The sequence below is a fragment of the Aulonocara stuartgranti genome (assembly GCF_965226115.1).
Source record: "Aulonocara stuartgranti genome assembly, chromosome: 7".
NCBI classification, from domain to species: domain Eukaryota; kingdom Metazoa; phylum Chordata; class Actinopteri; order Cichliformes; family Cichlidae; genus Aulonocara; species Aulonocara stuartgranti.
The window spans coordinates 43662610-43678008 of NC_138945.1; the positions used below are offsets into that span (position 1 = coordinate 43662610).

Sequence of the window (15399 nt, forward strand, 5' to 3'; positions counted from 1 at the left end):
CAATCCACCACCTGTCATTGTTCATGCCATTACAAAAAAAATAAAAAATAAGTCACCGGGCATATGCCCGGTATGCCCGATGGCCAGTCCAGCTATGTTAACCTGCAACCAAATCTGCAGCTCCATACAGCAATGTTACGACTTAGATTATATCTTATAACGCATAACTCTTATGTTAGCTGCCCTCAGTAGCCTACTGTCTGAAATATTCCACGGCTGCAATAATTCTTTAAGTGTTATTTTTTCTTTGGTATTCTAATTTCACCGAAGTTTACTAAACTCAACAAACTTAATATTACTTACCGGGACATTTATTCTGTCCTCATTTTCTTTCACCGAAAAATTGTTTCCTGCAGTGCCGTCTTTCGTGCTTTGCTCTCCTACCTTTGCTAACCTGATGCGCATAGCGCAGAAGCGATGCTGCATTCACTTACACTCGGATATCTGAGCGTCACCGTGAAAACATAATCGGATATTTGATTGAATTTTATTGTTTTGCCTTTGGGGTGGCACCTGGGGTGGCCAGTCTGGTTTGGGGGGTGGCCTGTGCCCCCCCAGGCCACCCCGCTGGACACGCCATTGCGTGGATCAAAAAGGAAAGTAGTTTGTCTCTGTGTCCTTTATTCCGAATTTATATTTTTTCCAATAATGGAAAAACATTCTTTAGAGGCAGGGAAGTGCCTGCAGACAATTGGAACATCCTTTCAGATTTTTGGATTATAAAGGGTTAATTGATTGTCACATCCACTGAAATACATTCATGTTAGTCATTAGCTCTTTAAGGCTGGGTGCCAAAGAAATGCCAATCTGACAGTAAAGACAGTAAAGCTATGGCATGTTCCCTAGCGCCTGTGCATGAGCATACCAGAGCACTGACACGCTTTCTCAGCCTGGGAGTAAGGACACTGGGAGGGCTTATTTGCATGATAAGAGCTCCTCAGGCCAATAGACTGAGTGGACAGAGGAAATATCATGATTCAGCAGGAAGTGACGTGTCGGGTTACACACTCCGCCCTCTTTTCCACAGCAAAGACAGAGAGATCAAGGCAGAAAGAGGGGACGAGGAGGGTACAAGTAAATGAGGCAGGCAGCGGTCTCATTCTTGCTGTGTGAGATCACACAGGGGCATTATGTGGAGATCTGCTTGACTGTTGAAAACAAGACTGGACAAGACAAAAGAAGAGATACGGAGAAGGAAAATAACAGGGAGGGTTGGGAGAAGGACATAGGAAGGAAGGAGGGTGAAGGAGGGGACTTGGAGGAGTTTGGAGATCTTTTGGATCTTGTTGCACAGAGTCTCACAGGGCTGAGCTAAAGCCCTGCCTCGGAGTTAGCACAGCTGCCTTGCTTGGGACAAAATGAACTATCTGGTGAGTGTGTATGAGAGTTTGTTTTCATTCAGAATCACAGCCCATACAGCATGCTGCCTCTTTAAGGTGATCCTTTTTTTCTAGCGTTTGTCTTACTCCTTTAGTTTCAGTGGTTTAGTGTGTTTTAGCAGAGCATGCTATACCCCAGCTGTGAAAGCACTGTGAAGGAGAGAGAGCGAGACTGGATTTAACATTTCTTCAGTGGACCTACCTTTTGTTGGCTCTCAGCAGTGTGTGTGTGTGTGTGTGTGTGTGTGTGTGTGTGTGTGTGTGTGTGTGTACACAGCAACATTTCAGGCATGCCATTGCATAAATAAACCTTGTAAGTTATGTGCTTTAAGAAAAAAAATATCCAAAGTAAGTGAAATTTCACACTTCTAAGTTGGATTGCTGAATATGTATTTCAAAGTATAGCAGAACATAAGTCACTAATGCTTATAGTTGTTAAAGATACAAAGCTACTGGTTCTTTTAATCTTTTTTCTTTGAGTGCGTTTTTGGACAGAATCAGAGCACACAGAGCCGCCATATTCACCACATTTAGCTGTTTGGTTTTTCCACTATCCTTTCCACTTACAGCCAGAAGCACAGGCTTATGTTGAAACAGAAGCCCCAGTGGACCTAGAAGGAGATTTTGGGGGGCTTTGTGACTGAAAAGAAAGAGAAAAAAGAAGAAAAAAAGGTCAGAGAGATGTGGTCTGTTGTTTTTCTTACTCAGAGGAAAGTAGGGAGAAATGTAGGTCTTATGGCCAACTGACAGTCAAAGGCGATCCCTTGGTTGAGTTAAGTGAGCAGAAATCAAGGCAGAACAGGATGCCATGTGCTGATACAGAACATGACAAAGATTTAGCTCAAACAATGGGGACTTGATGACTGGAGAGACAGAATTATGGTTTGATAGGGAGGGGGGAATTTGTTTGATAGAAAGAAAAAGACTGCTCCTTCCTTGCTATTGTTTCTGAATGTTGGCAAGTACACAGTAAGGAATGTTGCACATAGTTAAATACTGTAGAGCAGATTGCTGTGTTTGTAACGAGTAATTACCTGCCAGTAATTAGTGTGTAATCAATATGAAATAAGATTCCAGTGTCGTGTGATTTAGATGTAAGTCTCTCAGACCTTTTCCACTGACTCCACGAGCCTGCCCTGTCCTGTTAGTGTGTGCGTGTGTGCTTTAACATATTCACTTTTAGTGAAAAATAAGGGCTGGAGACAAACTGCATTAGCATGAGCTAACCAGCAACCACAACAAGATGAAGATGTGTTTAAGCATATAGCCCTCTTGGACTGTATACTGGAAAGCAGCCTTTCTGTGCTTTCAGATATATCACACAGTTAAGTATATAAGGAGCCACAAAATCACAAGTGGTATATTTAGTGCAACCAATCAGTGATTAAATGGATAAGGAATAATGAAATGTTTGGAGTCGCTCTGAGACCACAGCATTTATTAAAGTCCAAGAATACAGTCTCTTCCTAATGAAATAAAACATCATCGTTTTTGAATCAGTTACGCAGATTATTTAGGTTTTGATACTATTTTGATACTAAATGAAAAATGCATAAATGGCTGGTTAAGTATTAAACAATTGATGGATTACGCCTTTTATTACTTCATAAATATCATTAGTAAGACTGTGTTTATTTTTATAACAATTATATTTCAGTTTAAACATAATCTACCATGTAAAAAAGTGTGAAATAGGATTTAAAAACATATTAATGCGTCATCGTTTACCAGAATTTGGTGCATATGGTGGATTGTCAGAAAGGTTAGCGAACACTTAAAGCTCATAAATGTCTTTAGAGATTATAAAGTTTGTTTTATTTTGATGCTAAGATTTTCACTGGGAGTGGGCAGAAAGGAGAGGATTAGAAACGAGTGCGTCAGACGGACGGCTCCGTTGGAGTAATTTGAAGACAAGGCTGAGGTGGTTTGGACATGTGCAGAGGAGGGAGAGTGGGCACACTGGTCAAATGATGATGAAGAGGGTGCTGCCAGGGAGGAGGAAAAGAGGAGGGCCTCAGAGGAGGTTCATGGATGTAGTGAAGGAGGACATGCAGACGGATGGTGTGACAGCGAGGGATGAGTTGGAGGCAGAGGGACTGCTGGAAATACTTAATGTGGTTGAGGTGCGATAACCTCCTGTATAAAACATGCAGCAGGAAACAAATGTTTCACCCACTGTCCAGTGATTAATATTAGCAGTGATTTCAGCAATCCCTCACCTGATGGACTTAGAGAACAGTGGAAAGTGGCTGAGTGAACACAGGAGATGGATATTGCTGTTCCACCCCCACTCCCAACTGCAAGTATAAAGATAGTATTATAGTGCAGGATGATGCAGAGATGCTCTATTATCATCATGATTAATATTACAAGTGTAAGGCACTATATTTGTCACTGATGCCTCACAGCAAGAAAGTTTAAGTTCAAACCTCCAACCTGGTGGTCTGGCTTCCACCCACAGTCCAAACACCTGTATGTCAGCTTAACTGGTCATTTCAAGCTGGCCTTAAGTGTGGAAGTGAGAGCTGTCTGCATGCCTTAGTCCTTCCTCACCCAGTGCAACAATGCGGCGTAGTAATGTGTGGATGGTGCTGTATGTCACATGTTATTCATTACAACTGTATTAAAACTCAATTTACCCTTATGGATTGAAATATACATATAAACATATAATGATCACTATTAAGATTTGCCAGAGATCTTTACTGAGTCAGCCCACACCTCTGTCAGTGTATTCTGCCCTTACTGATTGAGTCATCCAGGCCTGACTTACAGCAAGAATTTCCCTCTGTCTCCTACATGACGCTTGACACATACAGCAACACCATCTCTGTCTTAAACATACCCAGCATCTTTTGACTTTTGGTGATTAGGTGTCCGGCCTCATTTACCAAATCTCACATAGACTGAGCCAACAAACACAGCAGTCTTTAGTGCTGTGCTGGATAGATGCTATCTTGTATTTGTAATAAGTCGAGGGTTGAATCCATGTCACTGAGATGCTGCCCATATACCAGCCAAGTGGATCCCTTCTTCTCATGGAACCTATTATGCCTGAAGTCACGGTCCTGTATCAGGGAAATACGTCAAATAATCTCAGTCAGAAGTCACACTGTGTTAGCTATGTACCCAGTTGTGGCTGGTCTGTATATGTATTGGTAGGAGTTTCTCTTTCAGATTGCAAAAATTGGGCCGATTGCACTAAATTGAACTGGAAAAAAGCAATTCTTCATTTGGGTCCAGCATCACTGTGATAGTTGCGGCTAGGATTGTCAGTCTGTTTGGAGTTCTGTGCGAGATGATATCAGAATTAGCACATATTGGCATGGGTGGGCTGCTCTAAACTTTGAGTGCAGTACCAAAGCTTTGGCCACGTCCTGCAACTCTTGACTTAGACCTCACTCCAAATGTTTAACATAGTTCTAGTCTTAAGTAATACTAGTATTTTGATGAAAACTAACCTGAGGTGATTTATACTTTGTATTAAAGCATATCCTCTGGATGCATTTTGTGACAGTAACTAAACATCAGATGAGTCCTCCAGGTTGATGAGGTCTGAGGTGCTGATATTCAGCCCCTGGTTTAGTCTTTCTGTATCACAGTCAAGTGAAGTAACAAAAATAACTGTTGCTGACAAAAATAATTCCACACCAGGAAACAAAATAACATTTTTACTAGTTAATATTTTGCTGACTGTCTGTCTGTTTAATTTGATCTGTGTGGTTCAGAGCAGCAGAAATCACTTTATATACTACATACATCACTGGAAATGAATCAAGAAACTGACTCAGTTCTGGAAACTGGTGACATGATATTACCAACAGTGTGTATGCCCAGAATAATCTGAGTAAGATTTAAGTCCTCTCGGCATGCTTGGTTAATCCTGTATTAGCTCTGTAGATTACTGAGGAATGTTGATGTGCACATTTTATTTTTGAAAACAGAACAATGTGAATTCTGTCGGATGGTGTGAAAACACTTATTACAAGAATATTTTGGCATAATATTAGCAGGCAACAATGCTAACCAGAGCACCACAGCCATGCCAGGACTGGGCTTAAGATCGAGTCATTGTGGTCTGTCTGAGTACACCTTCTTTAAATACTTGTCGTGTTGGTTGGAGCTGTGTTTGGATCATTGTTCTGTTGAAGAAAAACTTGACTTTAGTCAAGTGACTTGAACATTACACTGGAAGAACTCATTTCTGAACCTTTCTTCCTGTCTCCCAATACCAAAGCACTTTCAAAAGCAAATGGATGGATGGATCATGAAACAGCCATAAACATATTAGTCTTTTCTCTGAAGTTGGGTATTTTAACAATTGATGGAGATGGTTGCCTCGATTGGCCATTTGACCACAGTTTTTTGCACTTACTGATTAACTTTATTTTCTCGGTTGGAGAAGAAAGTGCTTTTTTTATGTTGAGTTAATATATACCTGCATGTCTACCCTTGGTTTCACTTTACAGTAGAGAGCAGTTAGAGGACAGTCAACAAGCTATGAATTACTGAATGTTTTGAATCTGCTGCTGGGTGCAGAGTCTTCCATAACATATGTGAGTGATTAAACTGTGACGTCAGCACGGCGCTGTAACCATTTGTACTTGCACTCCTTTACTATATCTGTTGCTTCTCAGAAAAGTTCACCGCCTTCAAACAGTCAAAATAGAAGTCGAGATATAATTTTTGGTAAATCCTGCTGTGCACATGGATGAAAGGGATTGCATAAATTTCCAGTTAGATCCTGTGGTTGTGAAATTAGTATTTTAAACCAAATACTTTTGGTTGATGTTTCTGTGGCATTTCTGGGGAGAGTTTTTCTTTTTTCTTAAATTTCAGTTTTTTAAGATGATATTCCAATTTACTCCATCACTGCGATGTCTTGAGTGATGAAATGCAGTGTGTACACACACACATTCCTCTATTGTATATTCTTAACAAATCATAGACTAAGTCACACTTACAACTTACTCTCTTCTATAGACAGAATTAAGAATTTACCTGATTTTTTTAAAACACAAACATCAAAAACGCTACTGGTATGAACTTTAGTTCAGTTAAATCTCTTCAGTAGTAACACACTCCACGTGACTTCTGACTTTCAGATTCTTGCAACCTCTGTTTCTCACTGTTGTGTACAAAGAGGAGCTGTTTTCAGCCAACCAGCTATCTGTTATGAATAGTCTGCCAGCTATTTAAAAGTTCCTACCAAGATCATCTGTCATCAGGTTAAGCAATATCTGGCCACACCTGTGTGAGCCTGTCCTGTTCTCCAGGCTACGAAATCACTGCTGTTGTTTCTGTTGTTAGTCATAGCCTGAAGGCAGACATTCTTCACTTGCTAAAGCAGAAGCCTGCTCTAGAAAGCAGCCGGGGCTGCTTGGAAATCCACCTTTGGTTGTACTCAGACTGAATAGATTATTAAATTGGCATATTTAACCCTTGTATGGTGTTCGGGTCTGTGAGACCCGTGTTCAGTTTTTTTCAAAAGAAAAATTAAACAATTAATTATTTTTTCACGTGTAAATGTGTTGTGTCTTTCCACTCACTCCACTTGATTATAACTGATTTATTTATAACATTTTATATAAAAGAAAAACGAGAAGCACATTAATTCATAAATGTGATCTAACAAAGGTAAAGGGAAAAAATTAACCATGTTTGCTGTTCATATGTCTTGTAATTGGGATGAAGTAAACATCTGTTGAGTAATTTAACATAAAATTGTTTGATAGTGTTAATTTGGAAAGCCAAAACTCTAGCGGGTCCACCAGACCCATGAACACTGGCTGAGTAACAAAAATACGAACACCACACAAGGGTTAAGGGCACACCCCAGAAATCAAAAGTTTTACTGAGGACTTCCCAAAAATGTCATTTACATGACACGGATGACTGTGAGGCTTAACAGAGGTCTCCCAGAAACACTAAAAACATCATGCTCCTGTTTTCACAGGGTTAATTGATCTCAGTGCATAAAATCAGTGGAGAGTTCCTTTTTACGCAGTATCCTTTTTTTTAAGCATCCTTCTTTTCAGATTCTTTAATCTTTAGTGTTTAGTGATAAGCACAGCCGGTTCCATGTCAAATATAAGAGAACTCGGCGTTTACTCCAAAAAACATATTTGGCGCATCGAACACTACGGCTCCTCACTAAAATGAAATAATATACAGTTTAACACATTACTGCAAGAGGAGTAATTCACAGCTTTATGGCAGATGACTCAAATATAGAGCCTTTTCCTTTTGTTTTGGGGCTGTGCACACGTTGTAAACATCACTGCCCTGCAAGACACACTTTCCAGCTTCATCTAGATGTTCAGCTGGCTGGTGGGGTATTTTTTTCTGCTGGTACAAATCAGCCGTGTACGCACAACTATTTCTCAATAATAGTTTGACATGCCAAGACAGGAAAGAAGGAATGGGGGAGGGAAGGCCAGACTGACGGTGGAAGAGAGGAAGGAAAGAAGCAGATGTTTGGAGCGAGAGATAGACGGGCAGAAAGAGGGACAGCAAGAGGAAGCCGTGTGGGAGAAGAGAGAAACGGTCAAAGAAAGGAAAATAGGATTGCTCTGCTGTTTTTTGTTGCTTTGTCAACTTCAGGATGAAATGCAGTGTGGCTGCTGTGCCGCGGGAATGTGAGGTAACAGAGGAGTTGTGTGTTTGTATGTGGAGGCTGTGGAATGCTGTCTTAAGTGGGACTCTGTGTGCATGAGTTTGTGTCGGGGGCGGGGACAGGGGGGTGTAAGGACAGTTTGTTGGCAGGTTCTTGCTTGCTTCACCGATAACAGGCATATACACAAAAAACAAACAAACAAACAAAAAAATCCCAAATGTGCTTTGGCTATAGAACCACACACAAAACTCACCAAAGTCAAAACACAGTTAGTGGAATTTGCATAGTTCCACTAACTGTGTATCGTTAGATACAGTAGATCGTCCTTCCATGACCCTCATGCATTGCAGGACCACACTGTCATTTCCTTACCACATACATGCCTGTGTCATTTCTTTGAGATTTAAAAAAGTTCAGGGGAGGAGGGGAGGAGGGGCAGCCGCCTGTGAGCACCTGGGCTGTGAGGGCAAACAGAAAGACAGAAAGGGAGTAGAAAGATAGAAAATGACAACCACGACTAAACAAGGTACAGTTCAATTCAGTTTCCTTTTTATAGCGCCAAATCACAACAGCAGTTGCCTCAGAACTTATTATTACAATAATACAGAGGAGCACTTTGGTGACAGTGGGAAGGAAAAAAATCCCCTTCAACCGGAAGAAACCTCCAGCCGAGTCAGGCTCAGGGAGGGGGTGAGGTGAGGGAGACAAAATACGTGCTGTCGAAGAGAGCCAGTGAGTAATAACTAACAGTTAAATGTTTAAACACACGGTGAGTGAAAAGGGGTGAGAAAATGAGAAACACTCAGTGCAACATTGGAAGCTCCCAGCAGCCTAAGTCTATTGCAGCTTAACTATGGGAGGATTCAGGATCACCTAATCCAGCTCTAACTATATGCTTTATCAAAAAGGAGAGTCTTGTCCCTTAACTTTAAGTAAGGGAGTCAATGAAGAGAAGACAATATAGGAGAAATCTGCTCTCTCTTTCTAGTCCCTGTCAGGACTCTTGCTGCAGGATTTTAGATCAACTGAAGGCTTTTCAGGGAGTTTTTAGGATGATGAATTACAGGAGTCCAGTCTAGAAGTAATAAATGCATGAACTGGTTTTTCAGTATCACTCTGAGACAGGATGTTTTTAATTTTAGAGATGTTACACAAATGGAAAAAAGCAGTTCTACATATTTGTTTAATATGCATATTTAAGGACATATCCTTGTCAAGGACGACTCCCAGTTTTCCTCACAGTGTTACTGGAGGCGAAGGTTATGCCATCCAGAGTAAGAATCTGGTTAGATACCATGTTTCTAAGATTTTCAGGGCCGAGTACAATAACCTCAATTATACTTGAATTTAGAAGCAGAAAGTTAGAGGCCATCCAGGTCTTTGTGTCTTTAAAACATCCCTGCAGTTCAACTAATTGCTGAGTGTTATCTGGCTTCATGGACATATGCAGTGGGTCATCTTTACAACAGTGAAAATGTATGCTATGCCTAAACAGAATCAGTCCTAGCACTGAACCCTGTAGAACTCCATAATTAAACTTCATGTGTGAAGAGGACTCTCCATTTGCACAAACAAATTGGAGTCTGTTAGATAGGATTCAATCCATTGCAGTGCAGTAGCTTTAATACTTACAGCACGCTGTGATAAAATATGTGGTCGACAGTATCGAACGCTGCACTGAGGTCTAGCAGGACAAGCACAGAGATGAGTCCACTGTCAGAGGCCATAAGAAGATCATTTGTAACCTTCACTAAAGCTGTTTCTGTGCTGTGATGAGCTCTGAAACCTGACTGAAACTCTTCAAATAAACCATTCCTCTGCAGATGATCAGTTAGCTGTTTGACAACTATTCTTTCAAGGATTGTTGAGATGACAGAAAGGTTGGAGATTGGCCTATAATTAGCTAAGACAGCTGGGTCAAGTGATGGCTTTTTAAGTAACTGTTGAACTACTGCCAGCTTGAAGGCCCGTGTTGTGGAAAAATTGAAGGTAGTTGTACATAATGGTATGTCTGTGAGATGGTTATGAGTAATTTTTTTCTCTGATGGTTAAATTTTAATTGGTAATAAATAAATGAAATATTTACTAGTTAAGGTCAAATGGAATGTTTCACTCAACTCAGCTCAGACTTTTTGTCAGCCTGTGCTGAAGAGAAACTGAGGGTTTCTGGGGAGAAAACAGGAAGGTTAACTCGCCTTGCTGAGCCTCAGGTTTCGAATCCACAATCTGCCTGAACCTTTCTGTGTGGAGTTTGCATGTTCTCCCTGTGTCCATGTCCCCACTCTCACCTTATGGCCGATTGGACTGACTCCAGCCTTCCTGCGACCATGAATAACCATGAATTCGATAAATGGGTGAAAATAGACAGATGAATAGTACTGTAGGTAATTTATTTGCCAAGGCTGCAGTTCTTCTGGAACCGCATGCCCACAAATGTTCCAGTTCATCCTTAAGCATAACAAGCACCCAAAAAGCTAATGTAGCTGTCATGGAAGCTCTGCTCTGACCTGTTGATAAGAAAAGAGTCAAAGTAAGAGTCGGCTATAGAAGTACTTAGCATTCAAGGTGAAAGATCAAGGGCTGATAGAGTTGGGTCTGCGATTTGTTTGACACAGACAGTTTTTGTAGTTTTGCCCCTGTACACCCACACGGTGGATTTGCAGTTAGTCAATATGTGACTGAAGTGCAGACTTTCAACTGTAATCCGAATGGTTTGACAAAATGTTTTCATTCACTACTCAGGAACTGAAGCTAGTTACATACACAGTGGCTCTAAATTAACTGGACTTGCCTGACAAGCAGTTTTATGGCTGTGTGAGGCCAGTTTTCTTCTTATTTCATGTCAAATGAAGCAGTGATAACTGAAGCTGATTTGCTATAAGAGTGAGAAAAGCAATCTTATTCTTTTTAAGAATCTACATAAACACCTGGCTCTGTTAACCCTTGTACATGTGGAAAGCACAAGATGATCAACAAAGCTAAGAAACAATTCCTGAAAAGCATCTAATCATTATTGTCAGACTAATCCAAAATGAATCCCTTTAACCAGCTGACCTGCCAATGGGACAAAATGTTATTCAGCAATTTATTGAAGAACTTAATTCTAAAAATACCCAAATTTGTATTTCCATTAAGTGCTATCCTTGTGCATGTTCACATTTAAATCACTACAAACAAACAAACACTACAATCAAATTTGAAATGAAACCAAAACACACTGAAGGGTAAAATCCAAATAACATTCCCGCTCCTATTCTCTTCTGTCAGGTGGAGTCATGTACAGAGACAAACTTGCAAATGTTTTATCACCATCTTTACACACGCACATACAAACACAAAACAAAGGCACACAAAAACACAAAAGAAACAAAAGAAAGACTCATGCTAATAAATGGTCTCTAGAAACTAACTAAATGTTAGTTACATTTTTGGGAAGTCCTCTGTAAATCCTTCGATTTCTGGGGTGTGCCCTTAAATATGCCAATTTAATACATTCAGTCTGACCGAATACAAAGAAAAGTGGATTTTCAGCCGTCTGCTTTCTGTCTCTGTGGGGACACATAGGTTTCCTAGCCTCTGAGCCTAATCTTAAACATCATAACTAACATACTATATTTCTAATCTCATCTCTCAGATTACCACGTAGAGTTCGTGGCTTTCTGGAACTGCTCTTTTGTGTGTGTCGAGGACAGGTCAGGTCTTGTGTTTTTTGTTTTGTACATACTGTGTGTGTGTGTGTGTGTGTGTGTGTGTGTGTGTGTGTGTGTGTGTGTGTGTGTGTGTGTGTGTGTGTGTGTCAGAGGAGCCATTACTTAAAAAGACACATGAAAAGGCATGAGTGTTTGTTTTTGTGGCTGTTCTCAGTACAAATGTATCTGTAGCCATTTTTCTTTGGGGAGATGAAGATTCAAATCAAACATACTATTTACTAAGATTTGAAGCTAACGATTTATAGCTGTTTGTGTGTTAACACAGAAAAAGAAGCAAGTCTTAACTTGGATGCAATGGTTAGAACTACCACGTAATGACTGAGGGGGAGGGCGCATAGCTCTGAGCGCAGTACTGTGAGGGAGTAAGGGCACACTGTGTAGTGCAATTAAATCAAGCTCTTGGTGTGGTTGGTTTGTGCAGATGTGAATATGGCATGTGTAGTGATCCAGAGTACACAAACAAGAACAACTGATCTGCTTTATAGAACTTGAGCTGCCCAGACAAATACAGATGTTAGGGCTAAATTCTCTGTGTCACTAAATGGTAAATGGTCTGTATCACTAGTGCAGAACAAAGCACGCTCTCCTATATTTACTTGATGTTGTTGTTGATTTTGCTAAACACACATCTGGCCAATAGACTGAAAGTTCTCATGTAGATTGTACTCATGCATTTCAATATATATTCCTCTAGACTGATATATATCTCTTCTGTTTGCTATTTATTCCTGGCAAATAGCAAACATATAGCAAACATGTAGCAAACATATATCTCTATACTGTTTACATTTTATGCTCATACTATATATATGTATATGTTTTTCTTTTACTCCTGCACAGTTGGCGTGGAGCACCCATTATTTACATGTACAAGGACAATAAAGGGCTATTTTATTCTATATTCTATTCTATTAATAGAGAGCCAATGTTGTAACTTTAACTTTCACATACGTAAGCAAAAACAAAACAAAAATAATGACATTACTTCACCTAGCTCTCACCTATCCTGAGTCAGAAAAGGGTTTGAGAGTTTTTTCTCAGTTAGCTGGACATTGTTGACATTTTGCTGCTGGGCTTTATCCCCTGCTGTCTGGATAATGTGATTAGTTCCCACTGTGTTCTTATTTCTCCACACTCACAGACTGCCCTGCAGAGTGCATGTACAACTGTCTACTTGATAGCTTTCTCACAGTTATTAGCAGACAAGGGTGTTCGAGGCTTTACAAAATGTAATTAAGCACTAAAGTGTAACTGTCAGAAGGTAGTTCTCTTCACTCTGACCATGCTTCACTCCGGCCAGTGTTTGAGTGCTTCACCCTTTTTCTTTTTTTGCAAAGACCTGGTGGTTACCCCTCCTGATCAAGCTAAGCCGGCAGCATTCAGAATACTTGAGGCGTGTCATTGCTGCTGGGCGACGCACTGTTGCGTTACTGTTGTGCATACAGGTTTATCTCCCAGTCGTCTGTGCAAAATGCAAAATGGAAACCATGATGGTATAATGGTTTCCATTTTGGGGCGTAGAAGACAACGGACTCGTATATTCCATTTCCCCTCTCTGTGTACAAAACAGTTAGGTTGACAAGTATTGGGGACAATGACACAATTTTTGTAATTTTATCTCTATGTGAATTTCCCATCTCTGAGACTAATAGAGGCTATCTTATCTGAGCTTAGCTTATCTGAGCTTAGCTTAGCTTAGTTTATAAACAAAACACACTGGATTTGAAATCAAGCAATCATGATGTCATTAACATGCAGAGTTTTGTCTTTAATTCAAGTGGTTTAACAAAGTTTTTCATTCAATTTTGGGAGTTAGAAACATTTTTATACGTAGTGCCTACTTTCATTGACCTGCAGTTTCATGACCAGGTGAGGCCTGTTTGTAACATGACAGATTAAGCAGATGAATGATCTGGAGTTGATTCGAAGTTTTGATCTCGATGCAAGCGGCGACTGAAAAACTAGTAGCTAGTGGCCAAGTTATCAATCCTTGTACATTCTTAAAAAGTAGGAATGTACTGCTGGTGGTCTGGATGATCCATACCTAAAGCATCACACAGAAGAGAAATCACTTAAGACTGGATCTCAATGAATGAAATATTCAAATCTTAGTAATTGTTGAGAATAAAATGATTTAAGAGCAAAGGACTGATCAGGTGGTACTGTGGGGCAGAGCTGTGGCCAAGCTGAGTTACAAGTTTAATGGTGACACAGTGAATTCAGTGAATGAATCTTAGCATCATCAGCTTAAATGCAAAGTCACGCACACCCCCAGTCTTATAAATACAAACACTGTACAGTGAATCAAAGATGAGAATGCCTTAAAACATACAGGACATCACTTCTCCAATGAATAAAATAACTGTGGTCAACAAGCTCTCTTGAAGTATTGAACTGTTAAATTCGGCAAATTGAACATAATATCACAAGAGTCCTGCTCTATCAGAGTTGTGACAATTGAACCTGAGACTATCCAGTGTCACACAGTTAAGCTGTTCAGTTAATCAGAGTGCATCATTCTTTAAAGTGAACCTCCAACAGCCACGTCAAGGAGCAACAGTGAGGGGGCAGTTTGAAATAAGAACACAAATAATGTCATAATATCTTTGAGGAAAGAGCGGGTTAATAAAACAGTTAATCGTCTTTGTATCACAGCAGTCATGTAGGTTAGTGCAGTTTAAAGTCCTTCACGGGTGATCGGCAAGCCGATGATAAACCGGCACAAAATGTAATAAAATATTAAGCACGACAGCAGAGCAGGAGGTAGAGGATCGATGCCTGCAGTGCAGGAGCTGCAACAGACTGGTGACCAGTGCATGATGTAGCCTGCCTCCCATTATATGACAACTGGGATAGGCTCCCACATATCCCAGAACTGGATAAGTACTAATAATTAAATCCACCAGTAAAATATATTGAAAAGAGGAAAAAAAAATCATTAGATTTCAAGTGTGTCAAGTGTGTTTCTCTGTTGTTAAGAGCCTCATCTAAGGCACTGAGTACACGTCCAATGCAGGAGAAGGAAAGTCCAACCATAAATCCGACTGCCAGCGACATGGCCTCATTTAAACACACACTGTTATGTGGTCAGGGTGGACTGTGTGTGTGTGTGTGTGTGTGTGGTTGGCCTTCAGCCAGCACAGGTTGTTTCAGTGTATGATAGCTGGGGTGGGACTCAGACAGAGGGAGGAGGAGCGGGTCGACGTCAGACTGAACGACAAACATTGGTTTCGAAGGGGGAGGTGTTTCTGTTTGCACACTGACTGTTCTCACAGTTGTGTGTGTGTGTCTGTTGTGTGTGTGTGTCTGTATTGCCGTGTTAGTAGCATTCAGTCAAAATGGATTTTGAAATGTATAATTGGAAGCTTAAAAAAATGTAAACTACTCAGATATAATCATTTATTAAAGTCAAGGTCCACTCTCGGATGATTACTTTATTCTTATTTTTATTATTATTGTTGCTGGGCTGTTGTTTATGCTTTACCACTTGCTTTGCTGTGAGTTCATAGTTGAAGACACGCAGTGACATCTGTATGTCTGCGTCTCTGATCAAGTGTGTGCAGTGGGAGACTTTACAGGCAGGCTGCTCACACACTTAGAAGTTAGGAGTGGTACTTGTGTTTCTTTGCCTTTTTTTCCATTATTTTTCTTTAATTTAATTGGGTAAGCACAACTTCTCATACCTAGACCCAGC

At 40.4% G+C, this 15399-nt stretch overlaps 1 protein-coding gene across 3 annotated transcripts in view; it reads left to right on the top strand.

Moving 5' to 3' along the window:
* Nucleotides 1-15399, top strand: part of bcar1 (BCAR1 scaffold protein, Cas family member) — a 48359-nt gene that overhangs the window by 15990 nt on the left and 16970 nt on the right. The window contains exon 1 of one of the 3 annotated variants that reach the window (XM_082541291.1): nucleotides 1023-1370. The exons of 1 other annotated variant lie outside the window; for it this stretch is intronic. In XM_082541291.1, coding sequence (XP_082397417.1) covers nucleotides 1359-1370 — 12 coding nt within the window. In that variant the 5' untranslated portion in view covers nucleotides 1023-1358. Of the gene's footprint in view, nucleotides 1-1022; nucleotides 1371-7842; nucleotides 8023-15399 lie in introns of those variants that run through there. One more of the 3 variants, XM_082541290.1, reaches the window with a different exon arrangement.